At 36.6% G+C, this 25,651-nt stretch overlaps 1 protein-coding gene across 3 annotated transcripts in view; it reads right to left on the reverse strand.

Annotated features, from left to right (window-relative positions):
- CIRSR (corepressor of RBPJ and splicing regulator) overlaps positions 1 to 25,651 on the reverse strand; it is a 39,872-nt gene that overhangs the window by 12,415 nt on the left and 1,806 nt on the right. The window contains exons 2-7 of one of the 3 annotated variants that reach the window (XM_082465465.1): positions 22,886 to 22,980; positions 17,357 to 17,430; positions 16,773 to 16,783; positions 16,621 to 16,685; positions 16,197 to 16,245; positions 11,088 to 11,205 (exon numbers count right to left, since the gene is read on the reverse strand). In XM_082465465.1, coding sequence (XP_082321591.1) covers positions 11,088 to 11,205; positions 16,197 to 16,245; positions 16,621 to 16,685; positions 16,773 to 16,783; positions 17,357 to 17,430; positions 22,886 to 22,980 — 412 coding nt within the window. Of the gene's footprint in view, positions 1 to 11,087; positions 11,206 to 16,196; positions 16,246 to 16,620; positions 16,686 to 16,772; positions 16,803 to 17,356; positions 17,431 to 22,885; positions 22,981 to 25,651 lie in introns of all 3 variants that reach the window. The other 2 variants (XM_082465466.1, XM_082465467.1) reach the window with 2 other exon arrangements.

The raw sequence follows: 25,651 nt of genomic DNA on the forward strand, positions 1-25,651 counted from the left end.
CTGTTAGTGGTATGGCTGGATCTCATACTTAGGCGTTATAAAGAAAAAGAAATTTTGTATGTGTCAAGAATACCCAGTGATACCACTTTGCATTTAAAATTTACTTTTATTAAAAACGTGAAATTTACCGTATTATCATATAGAGTCAGTTCCAAATATTCTTAAAATTAAGTTTAAAAAAATGGCAGGGACTTCCCTGGTGGCACAGTGGTTAAGAATCCTCCTGCCAATGCAGGGGACACAGGTTCGTGCCCTGGTCTGGGAAGATCCCACATGCCGCAGAGCAACTAAGCCCGTGCACCACAACTACTGAGCCCGTGCTCTAGAGCCCGTGAGCCACAACTACTGAGCCCATGTGCCACAACTACTGAAGCCTGTGCGCCTAGAGCCCGTGCTCTGCAACGAGAAGCCACCACAATGAGAAGCTCGCACACCGCCACAAAGAGTAGCCCCTGCTCGCCACAACTAGAGAAAGTCCAGGCACAGCAACGAAGACCCAACGCAGCCAAAAATAAATAATAAATAAATTAATTTTAAAAAATCATTAAAAAAAATGGCAAAGTAACTTTAAATATATAGCAACTTAAATCTAAAAAAACAAAAGTCAAATAATTAGTACAATATGAATCTTCTGTTAACAAATTTCGAATCAATGTTTCTTCACTTTTATGTTGCTTTTACAACTTTTAGGCTTCAGTCCAATATATGAAGAGCTTGAAATTCCTCCCATTCTCACAAGAAAAAAGCTGAAAAAACTGAAAATCAATAAATCTTATAGATCTATCGGAGAATTGAGCTCACAGAGCAAATCACTGCCCCCAAATGGGAGAGACAGGTGATACAGAGAATCAGTTTACCAAGACCAGAAACCAACAGAGCCAGCAACTGGTAGAAATACTTGAAGGATAACTGACTATTCTTGGAGACTGAGCAAGGACTAGCTTGAGAGATGAAAACTCTTGGGGGCTCAACCTTAAAGGGGCCCCAACATTTCTGTGAGTTTTACTTCCAGAAGCCCCACCAGGTTCTCACTGTGAACATCAAATAACAATCCCCTTGTACTTCCCTTCCAACAGTGGGAAGGGAAAAGTAATCATCTTGAAATACGCCCAGAGCATTTTGTTGTCCTGAACAAATGCTTACCCTCAAAGGAAGCTATTTCATCAGAGCCTAACGTATGTGGGTGAAGAAAAAAAGCTGAGAAGTGGGGGAAAAAAAGCTGAGAAACACTTGTGAAGGTTACAGCCCAGAGGCAGAAGCTCACTAAAAAACTGAAACCTAGTCATAGGATTATAGAATGCTTCCCCTCCCCTCATATCTTACCACTACATTAGTAGGGCTCCTGTAAAATAACAGAAGATTACAACTGAAGCCAGGCTCAGCCTCTATTAACAGAGTCTGTAGGGAAACCCAAAGATAACACAGACCAAAACAATGACACCAGAGGATATTTATCCTCTAAAATCTACAGCTATAGCAAAGAGTAAATACAACCTAACTCCTTGCCAGATAAACATAAAACCTCACACTAAAGGCCTATTTATCTCGGTTCTATCTACCTGATACACCATGTCTGGCTTTCAACAAAAAATTACAAGTATGCTAAGAGGCAAAAACCACAGTCTGGAAAGACAAAGCAAGCATCAGAATCAAGCTCAGCTATAATGAAGATTCTGGAATTATCAGGTTGGGAATCTAAAATAACTAAGATTCATATGCTAAGGGCTCTAAAGGAAAAAGTGGACAACATGCAAAACAGATAGGTACTGTAAGCAGAGAGATGGAAACTCTGAGAAAGAATCTAACGGAAATGATAGAAATAAAAAACACTAATAGAAATGAAGAATGCTTTTGATGAGGTCATCAGTAGACTAGGCATAACTGAGGAAAGAATCAGTAAGCTTTAAGATAGGTCAATAGAAACTTCTCAAACTGAACAGAAAATTAAAAAAAAAAAAAGGGAACCCAGAATATCCAAAAACTGTAGGACAATTACAAAAGGTGTAACATATGTACAACAGGAATACCAGAAGGGAAAGAGAAAAGACAGAAAAGAATAGAAAAAAATATTTGAAACAATAATGGCTGAGTTTTCTCAAGACTAATGATAGACACCAAACCACAAATCCAGGAAACTCAGAGAACATGGAGCAGGATAAATACCAAAAATCTGTACCTAGGTATATGATTTTCAAACTGCAGAAAATCAAAGATGAAGAGAAAATCTTGAAAGATATCAGAGGGGGAAAAAAACCTTACCGAGAGAGGAACAAGGATAAGACTCATGAGACTTCTCTTAAGAAACCATGCAAGCAAGAGGAAAGTGGAGTGAAATATTTAAAGGTTGAAAGGAAAAACCTACCAACATAGAAATCATCCAGTATCCAGTAAAATTATCCTTCAAAAGTGAAGAAGAAATACTTTCTCAGGCAAACAAAAATTGAGGAACATGTTACTAGTAGACCTGCCTTTCAAGAAATATTAAAAAGAAGTTATTCAGAAAGAAGGAAATGACATATATCAGAAACTCAGATCTACATAAAATAAGGAAGAGCATTTGAGAAGAAATAAAAGAAACAATATTTTATGTTTTTTATTCTTAACTGATCTAACAGATAACATATTATTCAAAATAATAACAGCAAGAATAAACTGGATACATTATAACTTATGGATAAATGAAATGTATGACAGTAATTAATAGATAAAAAAAGATCCGACTCTGTGTTGTCTACAGAAACCCAAGTTAAATATAAAGACACAGAGAGATTAAAAGTAAAGATATGGAGAAAGATATACCATGCTAACACTAATAAAATAAAGCTGGAGTATTACATTATTTTCAGATAAAGCAGATTTCAGACCAAGGAAATTTATCAGGGATAAAGAAAGACAATTACATAATGAAAAAGGTGCTCATTCTCCAAGACATAACAATCCCAAATGTATATGCACCTAACAACAGAGCATTAAAATATGTGAGGCCAAAACTAACAGAAATGTTTTTAGAAATAGACAAATCCCCAATTACAGTTGGAGACTTCAGTGTTTCTCTATCAGAAATGGACAGATCCAGCAGGCAGAAAATCAGCAGGATACAGTTGAACAGCACCATCTATCAACCAGATCTAGTTGTTATTTATTGAGTACTTCATCTAACAACAGCAGAATACATTCTTCTCAAGCTCATATGGCAGCAGTCCCCAACCTTTCTGGCACCAGGGACCAGTTTCATGGAAGATAATTTTAACACGGACGGGGGGTGGGGGGTGGGATGGTATGGTTCAGGCGGTAATGCGAGTGATGGGGAGCAGCAGATGAAGCTTCGCTTGCTCACCCACTGCTCACCTCCTGCTGTGTGGCCCAGTTCCTAACAGGCCGCGGACCGGTACTGGCCCACGGCCCAGGGGTTGGGGACCCCTGTCATATGGAACAGTTACCAAGACCACATGCTGAGCCATAACCTTAACATATACCTTAATACTAAAAGAACAGAAATCATATAAAGAATGCTCTCAGACCCAAATGGAATTAAACTAGAAACGAATAACAGAATGATAGCCAGAAAATCCCCAAATATTTGGAGATTAAATAAACACACTTCTAAATAACACTCGGTTAGAAGAAGAAGTCTCAAGAGAAACTTAATATTTTGAACTAAATGAAAATACAACTGCTGTATAATAAAGAACTCTGTCCCCAATTCGTGGAAGGGAGCCTCTAAATCTCAGAGTTTTCTTGAGTGATAGGAGTGTCTTTGTTATTCATGGTGAGCCCCTAGATAGGTTTTGCCAAGGAGATGACTCAGGATGGAGCTGGCCACACCAGAAAGGCTAACAGTGTGATTAAAGAGTTGGAGCTTGGAGCCACATATCAGCCTGACCTCTGGGGGAAGGGAGAGGGACAAGAGACTGAGTTCAACCACATGGCCAATGATTCAATGAATCATGCCCATGTAATTAAACCCTAATAAAAACTCTGGACAGCCTGGATGAGTTTCCCTCATTAACAATACTCTGTGCATATTGGTGTACATCAATGGGTAAGGAAGATGACATGTCCAGACCTGTGGAGAGAGGACACTGAAGCTACGTGTTTGGGGTAGGGAGAGGCAAGGCAATTTTGTGCTGAAATGTGAAATTTTTCTTTTCTACATATTGTATGATTCCATTTATATGAAATGTCCAGAATAGGCAATCAAAAAAAAAGCAGAAAGTAGGTTAGTGGTTGCCTAGGACTGGGGGAGACTGGGGACTGGGGATAAGAACTGAGGGGCGTGGGGTTTCATTTTGAGGAAATGAAAATGTTCTAAAATTGACTGTGGTAATGGATGTACAACTCTGTGAATATACAAATTCAAAGCCATTGAATTGTATACTTCAAATGGGTGAACTGTATTGTATGTAAATTATAACTCAATAAAGCTATTAAAAACACTTGCTCAAGGAAATGAAAAGACAAGCCACAGACTTGGAGAAAATATTTGCAGAAGACATATCTGATAAAGGACTGATACCCCAAATATATAAAGAATTCTTAAAACTCAACAATAAGAAAGCAAATAACCCAGTTTAAAAAAATGGGCCAAAGGCCTTAACAGATACCTCTCCAAGAAAATATACAGATGGCAAATAAGCATATGAATAGATGTGCTGCATAACATGTCATCAGGGAAATGCAAAATAGAACAATGAGATACCACTACATACCTACTAGAAAAACCAAAATTCCTAACACGGACAATGCCAAATGCTGGTGAGGTTGTGGAGTGACAGGAACTCTCATTCATTGTTGGTGGGAATGCAAAATGGTGCAACAACCTTGGATCAGTTTGGCAGTTTCTTATAAAACTAAATATACTCTTACCACATGATCCAGCAATCACATTCCAAAATCCTGCACATAGATGTTTATAGCAGCTTTATTCGTAACTGCCAAAACATGGAAGCAACCAAGATGTCCTTCAGCAGGTGAATGGATCAATAAACTGTGGTACATCCAGACAATGGGCTATTATTCAGCACTAAAAACAAATACGCTATCAAGCCATGAAGAGACATGGAGGAACCTTAAATGCATATTACTAAGTGAAAGAAGCCAATCTGAAAAGGCCACATACTACAGATTCCAACTGTACGACCTTCAGGAAAAGGTGAAACTATGGAGACAGTAAAAAGATCAGTGGTTGTTAAGGGTTAGAGGGGAGGGAGGGGTGGATACTCCGAGCACAGATGATTTTTTAGGGCAGTGAAACTACTCTGTATGATACTATAATGGTGGATACATGCCATTATACATTTGTCCAAACCCATGGAATGTACAACACCAAGGGTGAGCCCTAAGGTAAACTATGGACTTTGGGTGATAATGATGTGTCAATGTAGGTTCATCAACTATAACAAATGTACCACTCTGATGGGGGATGCTGATAATGGGGGAGGCTGTGTATTTGTGGAGGCAGGTGGTATATGGGAACTCTCTGTGCTTTTCTCTCAATTTTGCTATGAACCTAAAACTGCTCTTAAAAAAAAGTCTATTAAGAAAAAACACAAATAAGACTGAAACAAAACAAACAAAAAGATTAAGTAGTGGACATACAGATATATGTGACCATTAAATCTACTAAAGCCAAACAAAACAAAACAAAACAAAAAAACCCACTTGCTTTGTTGAAAACCCCCACTGTGGATTTAAAAAATGATGTTTAATTTCAATATACATTAAAAACATGAGTAAGTAACAGAAGGTAAGAGGCAATGATAAGAGTAAGGGCTGGGCTTCCCTGGTGGTGCAGTGGTTGAGAATCTGCCTGCCATTGCAGGGGACATGGGTTTGAACCCTGGTCTGGGAGGATCCCACATGCCACGGAGCAGCTAAGCCTGTGCGCCACAACTGCTGAGCCTGCGCTCTGGAGCCTGCGAGCCACCACTAGAGCCCGTGTGCTGCAACTACTGAAGCCCACGCGCCTAGAGCCCGTGCTCTGCAGCGTGAGAGGCCACCACAATGAGAAGCCCGCGCACCACAACAAAGAGTAGCCCCCGCTCGCCACAATTGGAGAAGGCCCATGCGCAGCGGTGAGGACCCAACACAGCCAAGGATAAGTGAATAAAATAAATAAATTTATTAAAAAAAACAAAAAACAAAAAACAATAACCTAATCTTAACCTTAAGAAGCAAACTAAAACCAAAGCAAAAAGAAAGGAACAATAGATATTGGGGTGAAAATTTATGAAATAGAGAATAAAATACAATAGAGAACATCAACAACAACAACAACAACAAAAAAGAGTAAGGGCTATAGAGTATAAACAAAGGGCTGGTGGGCCAGGCATTTAGTTATGTTGTAATATAAAAATATTTTATAAAAATTCAGTCACCACTGAAGCTTATAAATTTTATATATAATTTTGATGTATCTAGAGTGGACAAAAACTTATAAAGTGAAGATGATCTTATCAGTAGAAAAGATATTCTAAACCAGCTTAGCCAAAAGAAGAATTTTGATTGCCTAATTTAACTTTGTAAAGGAGAAGTAAATCTTATAGCTGGTCTCTGTAAACCTCACAGCTGGAACATTCTAACAGCACCTTGCAGTTTCCAGTGATCAAAGTAAGTTACTTTATATACTAAACTAAGAATTTCATAATAGAAATAATGTAACACCAGGAGGTGCAGTTATCATGAAATAATTACACTCCTGGGAGATTACAGGCACAAGGCTGTACCCCAGGGGTGTGATTATCCCATGATAACCGTATCCACTGAAATTGCCTTATTGCAAAAATAATCTCTATTCACTGGTGAGACATTATTCAATAGGTGATTTTTTTAAATGAAAAGAGTTTTTAGCTTGAATCAGCAAGTGGATTAGGAAATTGGCCAGTTTATTTTTCATTGCATTCAAATTTTGAATATAACATCATTATTTGCTTTCCTATTTGATACAGTAGAGTATTTTTGATTTGGTTTTGAGAAACCTTTAGGAGTTTCTAATAATGTTAGTTAAGTGGTATTGCTAAATTCAGGTCAAACTTTAAAAGGTATTAAGTGAGCAAAACCATTTTAAATAATTTATTTCTATGCATAAGTTTTAATTCCTCTAATATTCCTTTAAAAATTATAAATGTATAACCACTGTTAATATTTTAGTGTATTTCCTTCCAGGCATTTTTATTTTTCTAAAAATATCTCTCTATATGTCTACCTAAAGATGTAAAGAGAAACATGAATGGAATCCATGTAATTACCTTGTTTTATAATGCTTTTTATTTGACCAAATGTTGTAAACAACCTCCATTAAGAAATCTTCCTGTCATTTTTAATGGTTGCATAGTATAGTATTCCCCTGTGGCAATATCCCATAATTATTCACTTACATCCTTTTATTAGATATTTAGGTTCTCTACCTGTCTTACTATAATACACAATGCTTTACGACAAAAATCTTGGGACATATCCATGATTATTTCTGTAGGATAAAATTATGACTGTGTAATATTAGTAAAACATAATTTAAACAAACAAGGTCCTGTTTCCCACATCTTCAGTTGTTCTTACATACAGCTGAAGCTGATGGTTCTCAACGCCGACAGTGCATCAGAAATAGATCAGTAACTTTCATCATCTTATGTGGTATCACAGATGGTGAAAGTTACTGATCTATTTTTACCATAATCTTATCATAGAGTTCAGTGCTTTGAGGTATTCTTAGAAAAGTAAGACACAGGATTTAAGAAATTTAAAATACTGCTTCTTAATTTTTTTTTTTTTTACTTGATATATCCTGGTATACCCTCATGTGTCAACACAGATCAACAGCTTGATTCATATATCTATATCTAACGGCTATATGGTATTCCATTTTGGCTATATTGGCATTCCAATTAATTCCGTAATTAATTTATTTTAAAAATGAAAAAAATTTTTTTGGCCATGCTGTGCATCATGCAGGATCTTAGTTCCCCAACCAGGGATTAAACCTGTGCCCCCTGCAGTGGAAGCACGGAGTCTTAACCACTGGACCGCCAAGGAAGTCCCCATAATTAATTTTTAAAAAATACACCAATAGGGCTTCCCTGGTGGCGCAGTGGTTAAGAATCCGCCTGCCAATGCAGGGGACACAGGTTCAGTCCCTGGTCTGGGAAGATCCCACATGCCGTAGAGCAACTAAGCCCATGTGCCACAACTACTGAGCCTGTGCTCTAGAGCCCGTGAGCCACAACTAGGGAAGCCCGCGCACCTAGAGCCCGTGCTCTGCAACAAGAGAAGCCACTGCACACTGCAACAAAGAGTAGCCCCTGCTTGCTGCAACTAGAGAAAGCCCGTGCGCAGCAACGAAGACCCAATGCAGCCAAAAATAAATAAATAAAATAAACTTATATATGTAAAAAAATACATCAATAAAGTGTATGTGCCCGGCGCTATTCTAAGCACTACACGTGTATTAACTCATTTAGTTCTCTTAACAACCTTATGAGGTAGGTACTAGTATAATACCTATTTTACAGACACTGCAAACTGAGGCACAGAGCAGTTAAGCAGCTTGCTTAAAGTCACATGGCTACTAAGTAGAGAGCAGGGGTTCCAAATCAGGCATCTACGTACCTCCACACCTCCACAGTCTGAACTTACGGTTCCTTCTGTGTGGGAGGTTGTTCCTTCTGCCTGAGATACCAAATGCTCTTCTTCCAGATCCCGCATGGTTGCATTTTTCTGTCATCTAGGTCTCAGCCTAACATCACTTCCTCAGAGGGGCCCTTCCTGACCACCTCATCTAGTTATTCCCCATTTAGTTCTTATCACAGTATCCAATGTAATTTTAATCACAGAATTTATAAATACCTAGTACTTTCTTATTTATTAGTTTATTTTGTGTCATTCCCAATAGAATGAAAGTAAGAACCTCTTCTGTCTTGCTACTGTGTTCCGAGAGCCTAGAAAAATGGCTGGCACGGAGTAAGCACTCCATAAGTGATTGTTGAATAAATGAGTGAGTTTATTTTACCAACCCCTTACTGACAGACATTTAGGGTTATTTCTCATCTTTACTACTATTAACCTTTGAGCATCTACCTTATCACTTTCTTACTATAAATTCCTGGACGTTGAATTTCCAGTAAAACGATATGCATGTTCTTAAGGCTTTTGATACATATCATCAAATAACTCTTCAGAAAGGCTGCTCCAATTTATCATTAGTGGATTAAAATGTTCATTTTATCATACTTGCTCCAACACTGGATGTGTTTTTCTTTTAAACCTTTAGCACTCGTTCTTTTTGTTGTTGTTAGTAGACTTTCTAATACAGATTCAAGAGAAAGCAGGTCTATTAGTTACTAAATAAAGGGCTATCCTAGTCTATAGTCTACGTCCTAGTCTCCTAGTATCCTGGAGTCTATCCTACTCATTCTCTCCAAGCAGAATCAAAGTAAGACAAGGCTGAGGAACAAAGACAGCAACTGCCACTGCCTGCCCCTAGCCAACACAGGGGTCATGCAACTGGAAGAGCACCACAAGGATGGAGAAAGAATGAAGAAAGCTGCAACCCCTTCCAGCAAACAGAATATCCCTTTCAAACATAACAACAGATCCCTGTGACTACCAAAATTAGTGGTCAGAGATATTTGCGCCAATGGGTTCTTCATCCTACTTTGCCCTCATTTTCTTTGGGGCTTTATTTCTTTGGGAGCTTCTCTCCCCTCTTTCATCAGTTGAGTGAGGGCAGGGGAGAGGGAGCATAGTATGTGGGTTTTAAGAGTACCTGCACTTTGGCATCAGCAGGATGTTCTTTTGTCAGAGATTGCCAGACCAAGGTCTGTACGGCTATTTTCTCACTACTGAGCAGTTTTCCCTCTACTTAAGATGTGGTTTTTTAAACTTTTTTAAAGAGCAATAAGGATTTTTAAAAAATCAGTTGCAATATTCTGTGTCTGTACTTCCTCTAGCCATCCTGACATTCGTAACACCATTAATGAGACAGTGTCAAACCTGATAATGGATCAAATTCCTAAACTCCTAATATGAGAACTGGCATCTTGAATCCTACAGCCTGCATCTGGCTTGCTGGAAGAAAGCCCAATGTCTAGCTATAGAAGAGGGCTGAAGGTCATATGCTGATTGAGGGTGAACCCTGGGCTCAGAAGTGGCAGTGGAAGCCTCAGGGAGTCTAAAGAGGTGCATCACAGGCCTAGATTAGCTGAGAGGTTGGGGCTTCACGCCCAGAACGTGTGCTTCAATACAGCAGCTCTGCCTTTATATGTTCTACACAGTGGGATTACATGTAGGATTTATTTTAAAAAATTTTAAAAAGGTTCTATAGCTGTTTAAAAAATTCTGAAAATCTCGAGTTATATTATCATCTTTATTTTAAAATAAAGAACTGAAACTCATAAAGGTGAAATGACTTAAGGTTACAGAGTTAAGCAGGTTATTGCTATTATGATTCACTATGAGTTACTGTTGGATTAGTGTGGCTGTCTCAACAAAATACTAACAAGGCACTGATAAATTTAAGTTAAAACTTCTCAGTTTTAGTATCTATTTATAAAAAGAACCCAAATGATCCAAACCAAATTAGACCAATTTTTCTTAAGTAGACAATAACATGCAGGAAGGTAAATAACTTTCAAGTAAAAATTAAGTTTAATATATCTAACATCTTTTAATACTCAATTTTTATTTTATCTCGGAAACAAAAAATGCAATTGTTGAGGCTTTTGTCCAGCCCAGTTCTACAACTCATTAGGACATGAATATGAGAAACAGCCATTTCTTCCTTCTATTTTTAGGTTACCAACCTGATAAACTATGTTTAATACGTCTGTTACTTTTAAAATCAATTACACAGGGCCCTTGGCTAGAAAAATTAAATTCTAATATACAGCATTTCAAACTCAAAACATATGATCAGAGTTTCCTGTTGACCATCATATTTTGGGAATGTAACCTAACCCCAAAAAACCAACCAAACCAAATCAAACTAATATCCAGAGAGACAAAAAAAAAAAAAAAAAAAAGTTATTTTAGCTTCCCTTGTTTGCCCTCTTATAAATTCTAAAACAAACAAATAAATTATGTCTAGTGCCTACCTGAGCCATCAGTGGGAACTGAACTTGCATTAATTCCAGAAAGACCAAACAAAGGACATTCTCGATCTGTATTGACATGACCCCATTTGTGACATTTAATGCACCTCACATTTCGAACCTGAGAAATAGTAAACATTAATTATTTTGGTTACTAAAATACTAATAATATAATCAATGTTCAACTCCCCACTCCTTAGCAGAGTTTAAGTTAAATTAGTCTTGTTTTTAAAAGATCTCCAGGGAAAGAGACTCCACAACTATATTTGGTAATGTAATTCAAACACTAAAATCTTTTATCATAAATTATGCCTAAAAGCTAAGCTGAATCCTGTTTCTTTTTTCTAAAAATATTTATTTATTTGGCTGCATCATGTCTTAGTTGCAGCACATGGGATCTCCCTTGCGGCATGCAGGATCTTTCATTGCGGTGCGCAGGCCCTTCTTTGCAGCACGTGGGCTTCTCTTCAGTTGTGGCGTGCGGGCTCAGTTGTTGCAGCGTGTCGGCTCTCTAGTTGTGGCATGCGGGCTCTAGAGTGCGCGGGCTTACTTGCCCCACAGCATGTGGGATCTTAGTTCCCCAACCAGGGATCGAACCCGTGTCCCCTGCATTGGAAGGCGGATTCTTTTTTTTTTTTTTTAACATTTTACTGGAGTATAATTGCTTTACAATGTTGTGTTAGTTTCTGCTGTTTAACAAAGTGAATCAGCTATATGTATACATATATCCCCATATCCCCTCCCTCTTGCGTCTCCCTCCCACCCCTCTAGGTGGTCACAAAGCACCGAGCTGACATCCCTGTGTTATGTAGCTGCTTCCCACTAGCTATCTAGTTTACATTTGGTAGTATATATATGTCAATGCCACTCTCTCACTTCGTCCCAGTTTATCCTTCCTCCTCCCCATGTCCTCAAGTCAGTTCTCTACGTCTGCGTCTTTACTCCTGTCCTGCCCCAGATTCATCAGATCCTTTTTTTTTTTTAGATTCCATATATATGTGTTAGTATACGGTATTTGTTTTTCTCGTTCTGACTTACTTCACGCTGTATGACAGACTCTAGGTCCATCTACCTCACTACAAATAACTCAAGTTCGTTTCTTTTTTGTGGCTGAATAATATTCCATTGTATACATGTGCCACATCTTCTTTATCCATTCATCTGTCAATGGACACTTAGGTTGCTACCATGTCCTGGCTATTGTAAATAGTGCTGCCATGAACACTGTGGTACATGGCTCTTTTTGAATTATGGTTTTCTCAGGGTATATGCCCAGTAGTGGGATTGCTGGGTCATACTGTAGTTCTATTTTTAGTTTTTTAAGGAACCTCCACACTGTTCTTCACAGTGGCTGTATCAATTTACATTCCCACCAACAATGCAAGAGGGTTCCCTTTTCTCCACACCCTCTCTGGCATTTGTTGTTTGTAGATTTTCTGATGATGCCCATTATAACTGGTGTGAGGTGATACCTCATTGTAGTTTTGATTTGCATTTCTCCAATAATTAGTGATGTTGAGCATTCTTTCATGTGTTTGTTGGCAATCTGTATATCTTCTTTGGAGAAATGTCTATTTAGGTCTTCTACCCATTTTTGGATTGGGTTGTTTGTTTTTTTGATATTGAGCTGCATGAGCTGCTTGTATATTTTGGAGATTAATCCTTTGTCAGTTGCTTCGTTTGCAAATATTTTCTCCCATTCTGAGGGTTGTCTCCTCGTCTTGTTTATGGTTTCCTTTGCTGTGCAAAAGCTTGTTTCATTAGGTCCCATTTGTTTATTTTTGTTTTTATTTCTATTTCTCTAGGAGATGGGTCAAAAAGGATCCTGCTGTGATTTATGCCATAGAGTGTTCTGCCTATGTTTTCCTCTAAGAGTTTTATAGTGTCTGACCTTACATTTAGGTCTTTAATCCAATTTGAATTTATTTTTGTGTATGGTGTTAGGAAGTGGGTTTTTTTTGTGTTTTTCTTTTTTAAACATCTTTATTGGAGTATAATTGCTTTACAATGGTGTGTTAGTTTCTGCTTTATAACAAAGTGAATCAGTTATACATATACATACATCCCCATATCTCTTCCGTTTTGCATCTCCCTCCCTCCCACCCTCCCTATCCCACCCCTCTAGGTAGTCACAAAGCACCGAGCTGATCTCCCTGTGCTATGTGGCTGTTTCCCACTAGCTATCTATTTTACTTTTGGTAGTGTATATATGTCCACGCCACTCTCTCACTTTGTCCCAACTTACTCTTCCCCTTCCCCCTATCCTCAAGTCCATTCTCTAGTAGGTCTGCATCTTTATTCCCGTCTTACCCCTAGGTTCTTCATGACCATTATTTATTTTATTTTTTTAGATTCCATATATATGTGTTAGCATACGGTATTTGTTTTTCTTTTTCTGACTTACTTCACTCTGTATGACAGACTCTAGGTCCATCCACCTCACTACAAATAACTCAATTTCGTTTCTTTTTATGGCTGAGTAATATTCCATTGTGTTTATGTGCCACATCTTCTTTATCCATTCATCTGTTGATGGACACTTAGGTTGCTTCCATGTTCTGGCTATTGTAAATAGAGCTGCAGTGAACATTTTGGTACATGACTCTTTTTGAATTATGGTTTTTTCAGGGTATATGCCCAGTAGTGGGATTGCTGGGTCATATGGTAGTTCTATTTTTAGTTTTTTAAGGAACCTCCATACTGTTCTCCGTAGTGGCTGTATCAATTTACATTCCCACCAACAGTGCAAGAGGGTTCCCTTTTCTCCACACCCTCTCCAGCATTTATTGTTTCTAGATTTTTTGATGATGGCCATTCTGACCGGTGTGAGGTGATAATTCATTGTAGTTTTGATTTGCATTTCTATAATGATTAATGATGTTGAGCATTCTTTCATGTGTTTGTTGGCAATCTGTATATCTTCTTTGGAGAAATGTCTATTTAGGTCTTCTACCCATTTTTGGATTGGGTTGTTTGTTTTTTTGATATGGAGCTGCATGAGCTGCTTGTATATTTTGGAGATTAATCCTCTGTCAGTTGCTTCATTTGCAAATATTTTCTCCCATTCTGAGGGTTGTCTTCTCGTCTTGTTTATGGTTTCCTTTGCTGTGCAAAAGCTTTTAAGTTTCATTAGGTCCCATTTATTTTTGTTTTTATTTCCATTTCTCTAGGAGGTGGGTCAAAAAGGATCTTGCTGTGATTTATGTCACAGAGTGTTCTGCCTATGTTTTCCTCTAAGAGTTTTATAGTTGCTGGCCTTACATTTAGGTCTTTAATTCATTTCGAACTTATTTTTGTGTATGGTGTTAGGAAGTGTTCTACGTTCATTCTTTTACATGGAGCAGTCCAGTTTTCCCAGCACCACTTATTGAAGAGGCTGTCTTTTCTCCACTGTATGTTCTTGCCTCCTGTATCAAAGATAAGGTGACCATATGTGCATGGGTTTATCTCTGGGCTTTCTATCCTGTTCCATTGATCTATGTTTCTGTTTTTGTGCCAGTATCATACTGTCTTGATTACTGTAGCTTTGTCATATAGTCTGAAGTCAGGAAGTCTGATTCCTCCAGCTCCATTTTTCTTTCTCAAGATTGCTTTGGCTATTTGGGGTCTTTGTGTTTCCATACAAATTGTGAAATTTTTTGTTCTAGTTCTGTGAAAAACGCCATTGGTGGTTTGACTGGGATTGCACTGAATCTGTAGATTGCTTTGGGTAACATAGTCATTTTCACAATGTTGATTCTTCCAATCCAAGAACATAGTATCTCTCCATCTGTTTGTATCATCTTTAATTTCTTTCATCAGTGTCTTACAGTTTTCTGCATACAGGTCTTTTGTCTCCTTAGGTAGGTTTATTCCTAGGTATTTTATTCTTTTTGTTGCAATGGTAAATGGGAGTGTTTCCTTAATTTCTCTTTCAGATTTTTCATCATTAGTGTATAGGAATGCAAGAGAGTTCTGTGCATTAATTTTGTATCCTGCTACTTTACCAAATTCATTGATTAGCTCTAGTAGTTTTCTGGTAGCATCTTTAGGATTCTCTATGTATAGTATCATGTCATCTGCAAACAGTGACAGTTTTACTTCTTCTTTTCCGATTTGGATTCCTTTTATTTCTTTTTCTTCTCTGATTGCTGTGGCTAAAACTTCCAAAGCTATGTTGAATAACAGTGGTGAGAGTGGGCAACCTTGTCTTGTTCCTGATCTTAGTGGAAATGGTTTCAGTTTTTCACCATTGAGAACAATGTTGGCTGTGGGTTTGTCATATATGGCCTTTATTATGTTGAGGTAGGTTCCCTCTATGCCTACTTTCTAGAGAGTTTTTATCATAAATCGGCGTTGAATTTTGTCGAAAGCTTTTTCTGCATCGACTGAGATTATCATATAGTTTTTCTCCTTCAATTTGTTAATATGGTGTATCACACTGATTGATTTGCGTATATTGAAGAATCCTTGCATGGAAGGCGGATTCTTAACCACTGGGCCACCAGAGAAGTCCCTCCTATTTCTTTTTGTGTGTTCCTTTGTGGCAATAAAACAATGTCATCCAAAAAGAAATGGTAAAATACCAAAAAAGAATGATGTCATGGCCTCATGTTAAATCCTCTCATTTTAAAAAATTAACCTTTGAGGTTTCAATTTCTTTAAACCAGGGGCTGGCATACTTTTTCTGTAAAGGGCCAGATAGCAAATATTATAGGGTTTATGGGGCCAAAGGTCTCTGTTGCAACTACTCAACTCTGCTAATATAGCAGTAATATGTAAATGAATAAGTAAGGCAGTGTTCAAAAAAATGTTATTTATAACAAGGACCTGGCCCTCATGATAGTTTGTTCTGGTTCCAGACAGTTTTATATATTTTTTTGACCTTGAGCTAATTCTCCAAATTCCTTGAAAACCACAGAGACCATTATCATTATAACCCTCACAACAAAACTTTGAATCCTATCTTTTATCAGTTTAGTACATTTAATATTTTCTCTCCTAGTCCTTCTATTATCTGATACAAATAGAAACCACAGAGCCCCTTTTCAGCTTAAATACCTTTTGGACAACAGTATAAAGAAGTGTTTATAAAAAAAACTTATTCTTACAGTATAAATATGTGTCACTTGCCTGAATACCAAAGGGCTGATCTCTGATGTTCATGTCATCTTTGGCATATCTATTAAGGAGAGAAAATGTACAAACGCAATATTAAGAATAATTTAATAAGTAAACTAAAAATAGTTTTATAGTTCTGAGTAAATTATGAAATGTACAACTTCAATAAATAAATAGAACCATAAAATCTATTTAGTATATCCAAACACCACTTCATTATTAAGTATCCAGTCTGATGATCTGTGATTTAAAAAAATGAAAAAAATAAAAATAGAACTAAAGACTATAATCAAGCAAATGAGTTGCATAAGACAAATCATTAAAAATAACTTTTCACATTAGTTGCTTTCTCTAATGAATAAAAAGGCAACATAAGATGGGATATTAGATAAATTTAATGATACACATTTTATCTTAAAAGAAAACCAGCTCTTACTTTTCTCGTGGGGCCCCTTTTTGCCATTCAAATTTGTATTCGGTCTCTCCTTCTGTTTCTTCTTTCTAAAAACATTCATTAAAGTCTTTCAATTTTTCCATAAAATTACAATCTATTGCAAATAAATCCAAACATAGAAAATAGTACTTTACCTCTTTGTTTTCTTGATTGCATATCAAAAACATGGGAGGAAAAAAAGGTAGGTCAAGTTAAAAACTTCAACATAAAACTCTTCTATCATATACGACACTATGATATCATGGTATTTAATTGTAACTTGTAAGAATGTATTAGTTTGACTTTTTTTCTTAAGATAAAATTCAAATCATTGAAGGATAAAAAACAGTGAATAAGAGATAGTATTTAATAAGCACATTTATTTCTAGTCTTTAAATTTTTATATTTTCTATTGACAGTGAATATTATGCTTTGTATTTACAAGTATACTCAGTAAGAAGGACTAAATACACAAATTATAAAAGAATAAATGTACTTCTGGTGATGTTGAGATTATTTTCCTCCCCAAAGGACAAGTCATGAAATTGTTACTAGATTAGACAAATATTTTTAGTATTTATTCTACTGTATTGATTGTAGTATTTTAAAAAATTATTTTACAGAAATAATAGCAATTTTAAAAGATGAAGAGTAACTTCTAAAAAATGTCTGTCATAACAGTTCTCAATCTTTAGTTGCAAACACATCAAAGACTTAAAAAAAGGAAACGACTGAGTACCTTTTTTAGCCCCTGGTGGAGCCTCATACATGAAATTAAGGCCATTCTTTACACGTTCATCTCCCATAAGCAATCTAAATAAAACAAGATATAAAGTTAGCAATTTTTTGTAGGAGGAAAAAATTACAGAAAAACTGTCCCTCCATACCCCTAAATCCTAAGGGAATTAGGATAAAATATATTTATTAGAGATGAAGTTCCAGAAGTTCACTCCACTGATTAGGTGACATCTGAAATATCTGATTGGAAATTCCAACAGTACTGCCTCTTTAGTAACTAGTTGTAAATTCTGAGACTTTCTCATTACCTGAGAGATCCTGGACCTCCCAACTGAAATGAGGGAAAAAATGCCATGCTTCCCCTCACATGCTTTTCTTAAACTTTGAAATGCTGTGGAAATAGGGACAACTTTGAAATCCTATACGCCAATGCAAATTTGGAATTAAGTTAAATAGTGCCAACATTTTTTCTTAATTGTGAGGAATCAAACAGTTCTAGAAAAATGAGTCTCTCTGGAATTTCTTTAGGAAGGCAAATCCAATTAATTCTTAAAAGAGTCAAAGGCAATAAGAGAATCAAATTCTTTAGCGAGGCCAATGAAGAGAGAATAGTTTAAAGATAATCTACAACAGGTTCATTACTATGATGGACTGCTGCATCTTAAAAATCATTTCCTTTCTTTTTTTTTTTATAAATTTATTTATTTTGTTTATTTATTTATTTTGGCTGCATTGGGTCTTCGCTGCTGCGTGTGGGCTTTCTCCAGTTGCAGTGAGCGGGGGCTACTCTCGTTGTGGTGTGCGGGCTTCTTGTTGCTGTGGCTTCTCTTGTTGTGGAGCATGGGCTCTAGGCGCGCAGGCTTCAGCAGTTGTGGCTCACGGGCTCTAGAGTGCAGGCTCAGTAGTTGTGGTGCACGGGCTTAGTTTCTCTGCGGCATGTGGGACCTTCCCAGACCAGGGCTCGAAACCGTGTCCCCTGCGTTGGCAGGCGGATTCTTAACCACTGCACCACCAGGGAAGCCCCTCATTTTGTTTTTTATCATTTCTGTTTTAACACAAAAAGTTCCCTGTTTGGGTTCTGTTTAGAGAGATATGCTGTGCTTTTTAGAAAAAAAGCTCTGCTACAAACTGAATGAATGGTCAAGTTAAAGTTTTAATTCATAAGATCCAAGTGAAGTACTGATTATAAAGAAAAAGGCTAAAGAGTGAACAGAATTTCCTCTTATTTGGAAAAGGCTATCACAAAGGATAGCCTACATGATTATAGTTCCTCACTTTTTATTTCCACTGGTGTTTACAAAGAATTGTAAAAGAAGAAGAGGGCAAAAGGATGACAGGATCTACCTCTATACAGTGCGATATTATTCAGCAATAAAAGGGAATGAACTACTGACACATGCTACAACATGGATGAACTTCAAAAACACTGAAAAAAATGTTTTTTAAAATACATTTAAAAATTTTTAATTTTTAAATTTTAAATAATTATATTAAATGAAAGAAGCCAATCACAAAAGACCACATATTATATGAGCCCATTTATATGACATTTCCAGAATAGGTGAATCTATAGAGACAAATAAATTAGTGGTTGCTTAGAGCTGAGAGGTATTAGGGGGCACAGGGTGTGGGAATGGGGAGTGACTGCTAATGGGTACAAGATTTCTTTTTCGGATGATGAAAATGTTCTGAAATGAGTTATGGTGATGGCTCCAAACTCTATAAATACACTTAAAACCAACATATACTTTAAAGTGTATAAATTATATCATATTAAATTAACACCATTTAAAAAATTAAAATGGACCACATGAAAAGCTCAACATCACTAGTTATTAGGGAAATGTAAATTAAAACCATGAGATACCATGTTGTACTCATTAGGATGCCTATTATCAAAAAAAAAAAAAAAAAGGAAAATAACAAATGTTGGCAAGGATGTGGAAAAACTGCATTGCTGGTGGGAATGTAAAATGGTACAGCCCCTATGGAAAACTGTTGGGTGGTTCTTCAACAGCCAAACACAGAATTACCAGATGATCCAGCAATTCTACTCCTAGATAATACCCAAAGGAACTGAAAATAGGGAGCTGAACAATATGTGTATGCCAATGTTTATAGCAGCATTATTCAAATCAGCCAAATGGTAGAAGCAATTCAAGTGTCCACTGATGGATGAATGGGTAGACCAACTGTGGTATACATATACAATGGAATGTTATTTGGCCATAAAAAGGAATAAGCTGTGATACATGCTACAATATGGATGAAACTTGAACATGTTATACTAAGTGAAGTACACCAGACACAAAAGGACAAATGTTGCGTAATGCCACTTATATGGTATACCTAGAATAGGCAAATTCATAGAGACAGAAAGAAGAATAGTGTTTACCAGGGGCTGGAGGGAGGGGGAATGGAGTTATTGTTTAACGGGTATAGAGTTTCTATTTGGGGTAATGAAAAAAATTTTGGAAATAGACAGTGGTAATGGTACCAACACTGTGAATGTAATTAACGCCGCTGAACTGCACACTTAAAAATGGCAAATTTTGTTTTATATATTCCCACCCCCGAAAAAGCATTTCATTTATATTGAAATGAAAATAACAAAATCAAAACTGGAATATCAATTTCATTTTGTGCAAAACTCAACAGGTATACAAAATAAAAGGAAAAGCTATGATATTGGCATTTCTGTTTTAACTTCAACTAAAAACCTGTACAGATTCTTTTTTTTTTTTTTTTTTTTTGCTGTTGACTCTAAGCAGAGTGAAATGTACAGATTTTTGGACATCCTTTTATTTATCCAGTCAGAATAATAAATGTGATTGTCATCTTTAAAAAAAAGTATGTAGGGATCAATATCCACAAACATTAAGAAACATCTAGGACAGTTAAAAACTTAAAAGGGAAAAAAATAGAGTACTAAGGAACAGAATTGGCTATCAAGGACAATATTTCTGAATGAGGAAAAAAGAAAACTGTAGCAAATCACTCCAAATACTCATAAATTTGCTTTTATATATTCATAAATTATCAAACAAACAAACCTAAAAGCAATGAACACACCTAGTGTCCAGATCCTGGTTTGTAAATATCTTTCTCCAATAAAAGGAACCAGGTTGATTCCAATGCTGGAGCAGGGAAAAATAAAAGACAAATTTTTGACGATCTTGTAGTGCCAGGAATAATTTTTTTTTTTTTTTTTAAAAAGGATGGGGCATGTTAAATGGACATAGGAGTCAAGCTGACAGAGCAGGCAAAGGCCAAAACTGGAACAATTTGAGCAAAAATATAAATAAGAGTATCAGATTATAACTGATTAAATAAATATCTGAGTCCATGCTGATAGGAATAAATGATTAAATAAATAAGTGAGGGAAAGGGAAAAATCCTCTTTCCAGAAAAATTCAAATTAAACAATGTAGAGGGACTGAAACAGAAAATCACTATTAGAATACCACAGTAATAACTGATGCAGGCAAGATCTATCAATGAATACTGACATCAGTGGGCAAAGTTCAGGATATGTACATAGCTTCAAATATTTCCACCTCCACTATCTCTTCATTGGTGTAACTCAACTATATTGGCTGTTTCCTGAACATCCTCTCCATCTTCCCACCGTGATCATCTTTAATAAGCTTTTACTATATGTAAATCACGGTCTCTCAACGGTAGTGCTATTGACATTTTGGACTTGATCATTCTTTGAGTGCACTGTAGGCTGTTTTACAGCATCCCTAGAATCTACCCACTAGGTGCTCTTATCACCCAACCCCTGAGTTGTGACAATCAAAAATGTGTCCAGGGACTTCCCTGGAGGTCCAGTAATTAAGAATCCGCCTTCCAAAGCAGGGGACACAGGTTCTATCCCTGGTCGGGGAACTAAGATCCCACATGCCACAGGGCAACTAAGCCTGTGCGCTCTAAAACCCACGCGCCACAACTAGAGAGCCAGCACGCTGCAACTACCAAGCCTGCATGCTCTAGAGCCCACACGCCAGAACGAAAGATCCCACATGCTACAATGAAGATCCCACATGCCGCAACTAAGACCAGACGTGGCCAAAATAAATAAATAAATATATTTTATTTTAAAAAAAAAATGTGGACTTCCCTGGTAGCGTAGTGGTTAAGAATCTGCCTGCCAATGCAGGGGACACAGGTTCGAGCCCTGGTCCAGGAAGATCCCACATGCCGCGGAGCAACTAAGCCCGTGCGCCACAACTACTGAGCCTGCGCTCTAAAGCCCGTGAGCCACAACTACTGAAGCCCATGCACCACAACTACTGAAGCCCGCCCGCCTAGAGCCCGTGCTCCACAACAACAGAAGCCACCGCAATGAGAAGCCCGTGCGCTGCAACAAAGAGTAGCCCCAGCTCACCGCAACTAGAGAAAGCCCGCGCGCAGCAACAAAAACCCAACACAGCCAAAAATAAATTAAAAAAAAAAATAAATGTGTCCAAACATTGCTGCATGTCTCCTGGGGGCAATAATGGCCCTCAGTTGAGAACCAAAGATCTAAATCCTTACCATTCTTCACAGTTCAGCTTAAATGTCACCTCTTTTATGAAGTCTTACCTTGTTATCCCAAATGGAATTATTTTCTTATGCTAGCATGCCACGTTTTTATAAAGTGTGTTTTCAATCAGTTATTACTTTCAGCCTTGAACTATATGTATGTACATATCCCTTATTAGATTTTCTTGGGGGTAGAAACTATGCATCACAATTTTATAGGCCACTACAACACCATTTGTTGTCTTACATGAAGTAGGCACTCAATAAAAGTTAATCAGATTAAATAAATGAGTGAGAAAAGTACTTAATTAAACTAAACATTTTATTTCTTTAATTTTGCTCTCATATACTATATTTTAAAGAGAGTATTTAGTAATAGTTTAGTATTACTTCGCTTAAGTTCCATGTTTTGATGAAATATACGACTGAGTGGAAGAGAAAATATGACTTATCTAACTAAAGCACCACTATTCATTTGCTTGATTAACCAAGAGAAATCAGCTTCAGAGTTAGACCTGCAAATACAAACATAAATGACAATAGCTAAAGGGCAGGTACTGTACCGTAGTAAACCAATGAAGAACTCTAGCTCTGATCCTGCCATTAACAGAACAATGACACGCAGGTCAAGTAGAGACACTTCAATTTACTTCTTGAAGCTGTCCTGTGCACCTTTTCATTTCAGTGTATGTTGAAGAAATATCTTTGTAAGAGGCCTCAATAGTTCAAGTATAGACATTTATTTTTCTTCTAAGTTTTGTTTAAGTTGGGACTTCCCTATAAACTGTATGTGGAGTCACATCAATCAATATTTTATGTGAATTATGGGTAAGGTTGGAAAAAGTGCCCATCTATCAATATAAGAGTAAAGACAGTTCACAGGGAATACAATCCTATCATTGGGGCATTCAATTCAATAAAGCTAATTTAATATATGATTCAGTAAAGGATATTCTCATGCAATTGACTATTCTAAAAACACCAGCATAGTGGAATTTCTTACCTATTATCATATGATTCTTGTTCTTTAAGATATTGTTGCATTAATTCTTCTTGTTTCTTCTTATCATATGATATTTTCTGTTCTGCCATCCATACCTAAATTAGTAAAGTACAAAACTTAAGTAGGAAGTTTGCTCTCTTTATAATAAAATATAAAATGCTATTGTATATAGTTTACAACATCATCTATTTTGGTCATAATGTCATTATCACAAAACAACAGTTGAAAATCTGATTTGTGCTTTTATACAAGTCCTTAAATATAATCATTCAAAACACCTAAACTTTCAGGCAAAAATGTCAAACTTGAGAACCACGCTGAGCACTTGGGGTACAACTGCTTCTTGCATTAAGTCCCTCTGTTGTTTCAGAGATGAGAACGACCATCTCTCTACATGGAATATGTCTAGTCCAAAAAACATACAGGGCACAACCAGTAAGGTTAAACGGTGCCCATGGATGCCAGTGGGTGTCAATGACACCCCAAGAGAGGAGAAATGGAAGACAAATAGGAGAAAAAAAGGAAAGGAGATGAAAGGTAGTTGTAGAAAAAAGGGAAGAGACAAGAGAGGAATCAAAGAGATGCATCTGACGTCCTGCAGTTGCTCAAGGGCACCACCACCATAGGCTGAATGCGTCCCTATGTGAAATTCTCAGAATCGTAAAAGTGGTGAAGGTAAAAAGCCCACACAACTTATGCAAGGATATTTAGTCATGTTACTTCCAGGTTTAAAAGGTATCAGTGACTTCCCACCTCCTATAAAGTAAAGGACAAAATGTTTGATAACCATTCAACATAAACAGCAAGGCAAAACTTTCTCTCCCAACAAGCTAAGTTTTAAGAAGGTAAATTCAAGGAAAAATACTTACACTGATGAAATTATAATTATTAAATGTAGGTGGGGGCAGATAAGTGTGGGGAGAAGGATGGGGGACAAGACTGCCATTATTCAATTTTAGATGCAAAACAGTAGTTATCAGTATTTAATAGTGCTCAGATAGGAAGCTTCTATGGGCACCATAATCTGAGATTAATATGGAGATAAAAGCAAAAATAGAAATGAAAAGAGAACCCTTCAGGGACAGATATACCAGAAATTTCTTTTGGTATAAGTTTCTGAAAGTTTCTTCCACTGCCTTCATAACATAATATACATGCCATAACCAATATAACATTATAGTAGAAGAAAAGTCTACAGTTGGGATGGGCAGTAAAAGGCACATGTTTGGAATTTTCACTGTAGCTCAAAATGCAAACAGTTGCAATAGAAAAATGCAAGGTGTCATTGCCTGGTCAAATAATATATTAATAATAACATTCTAATGATTAACATATTACTTCTAACAATAACTACCATTTATTTAAAGCTTTAGATTTTACAAAGTTATTTTACTAGTCTCAATTGCTCAAGAGCTTAAATATATGAATATTTATGATGAACTAAAATAAAAAGTAGTAAAACATATTCTTGCCTACAAAATGCTCAGAATCTGCTAATAGAAAATCATACTAACTTTTCCGTATGTTTAAGATGTTTCATAATAAAAAAGACAGGAATTGTGTAAATAAACAGTAACAATATTTGGGCCTGGGCTGAGGGCGGGGGAGGGGGGCACATGGTGACTGTGTTTTTCATAACTTATGTTTTTATATGGTTGCATTTACGCCAATAAATCCTCAGCTGGGAAAAAAAATAGTAACAATAAAAATTGATATTTGGAACAGAATATGTTCAACATGAAGAAATAGAACAAGACAGTGTTCTAGGGGGCAAGGAAGAAGGCTGGTATAATGGAATGCTTTATAGCCAAGTTTTGGTTTTTAGAAGTTCTTTATTTTTTAAATGAAGTAACTATATTCACAGGTAGCCAATATTATTCCTGTTTTGTATATCCTTCCAAAGATGTTCACATGGACATACACATAATATACATAATATAATATACACACATGCATTTTTTGGTCACTCTTTTCATAAATGGTAACATATACAGCATATATATACAATATGCTGTACACAGAGAATATGTATAAAATAAAATTCTATACCATGAAGATCATTCCCAGATCAGTAAACAAAACACTTTCTTGTTTTCTGGAGGATGGGGTGCTGAAGAATATCATTCTTTTGCGGGGCTACACCACCATTCATTTAACCAATCTCCTGCTGTACTGATGGGCATTAAGAAATTTCCAATCTTTTACTATTACAAACTCAGCTGCAATAAATAACCCTGTTACACAAGTAGCTTCATACATGTTAAACAGGATTTTGAAGCGTATCAAAATTTTGCCAAGGGAAAAACAGGGTAAGATATTACCAGCAGAGGGAACAACTCAGACAAAGATCCAAAAGTGTAAAACAGGAATTAAGTAGCTTGATTTTACCGGAGTATAAAATCTATGGTGGGAGAATAGCAGTAAGGCATGAAGAAGGAAAAATAAACTGGAGCCTGGTTACCTGGACTTAATCCTGTAGTATTTTAATAAGGAGCTAGAAGAAATCAGAGTTGCGCTTTAAAATGACTACTCTATGGAAACACCCAAATATTCATCAAATGATGGATAAATAAAATGTGCTATATCCATATAATGGAATTATTCAGCAATAAAAAGGAATGTAATACTGATACATTCTACAACATGAACTCTGAAACATTATACTAAGTGAAAGAAGGCAGTCACAAAAAAATTACATATTGCATGATTCCATTTATATGAAATGTCCAGAATAGGCAAATCCACAGAAACAAAAAGCAGATTAAT

This window comes from Balaenoptera physalus (assembly GCF_965194825.1).
Source record: "Balaenoptera physalus genome assembly, chromosome: 6".
Taxonomy (NCBI): Eukaryota; Metazoa; Chordata; class Mammalia; order Artiodactyla; family Balaenopteridae; genus Balaenoptera; species Balaenoptera physalus.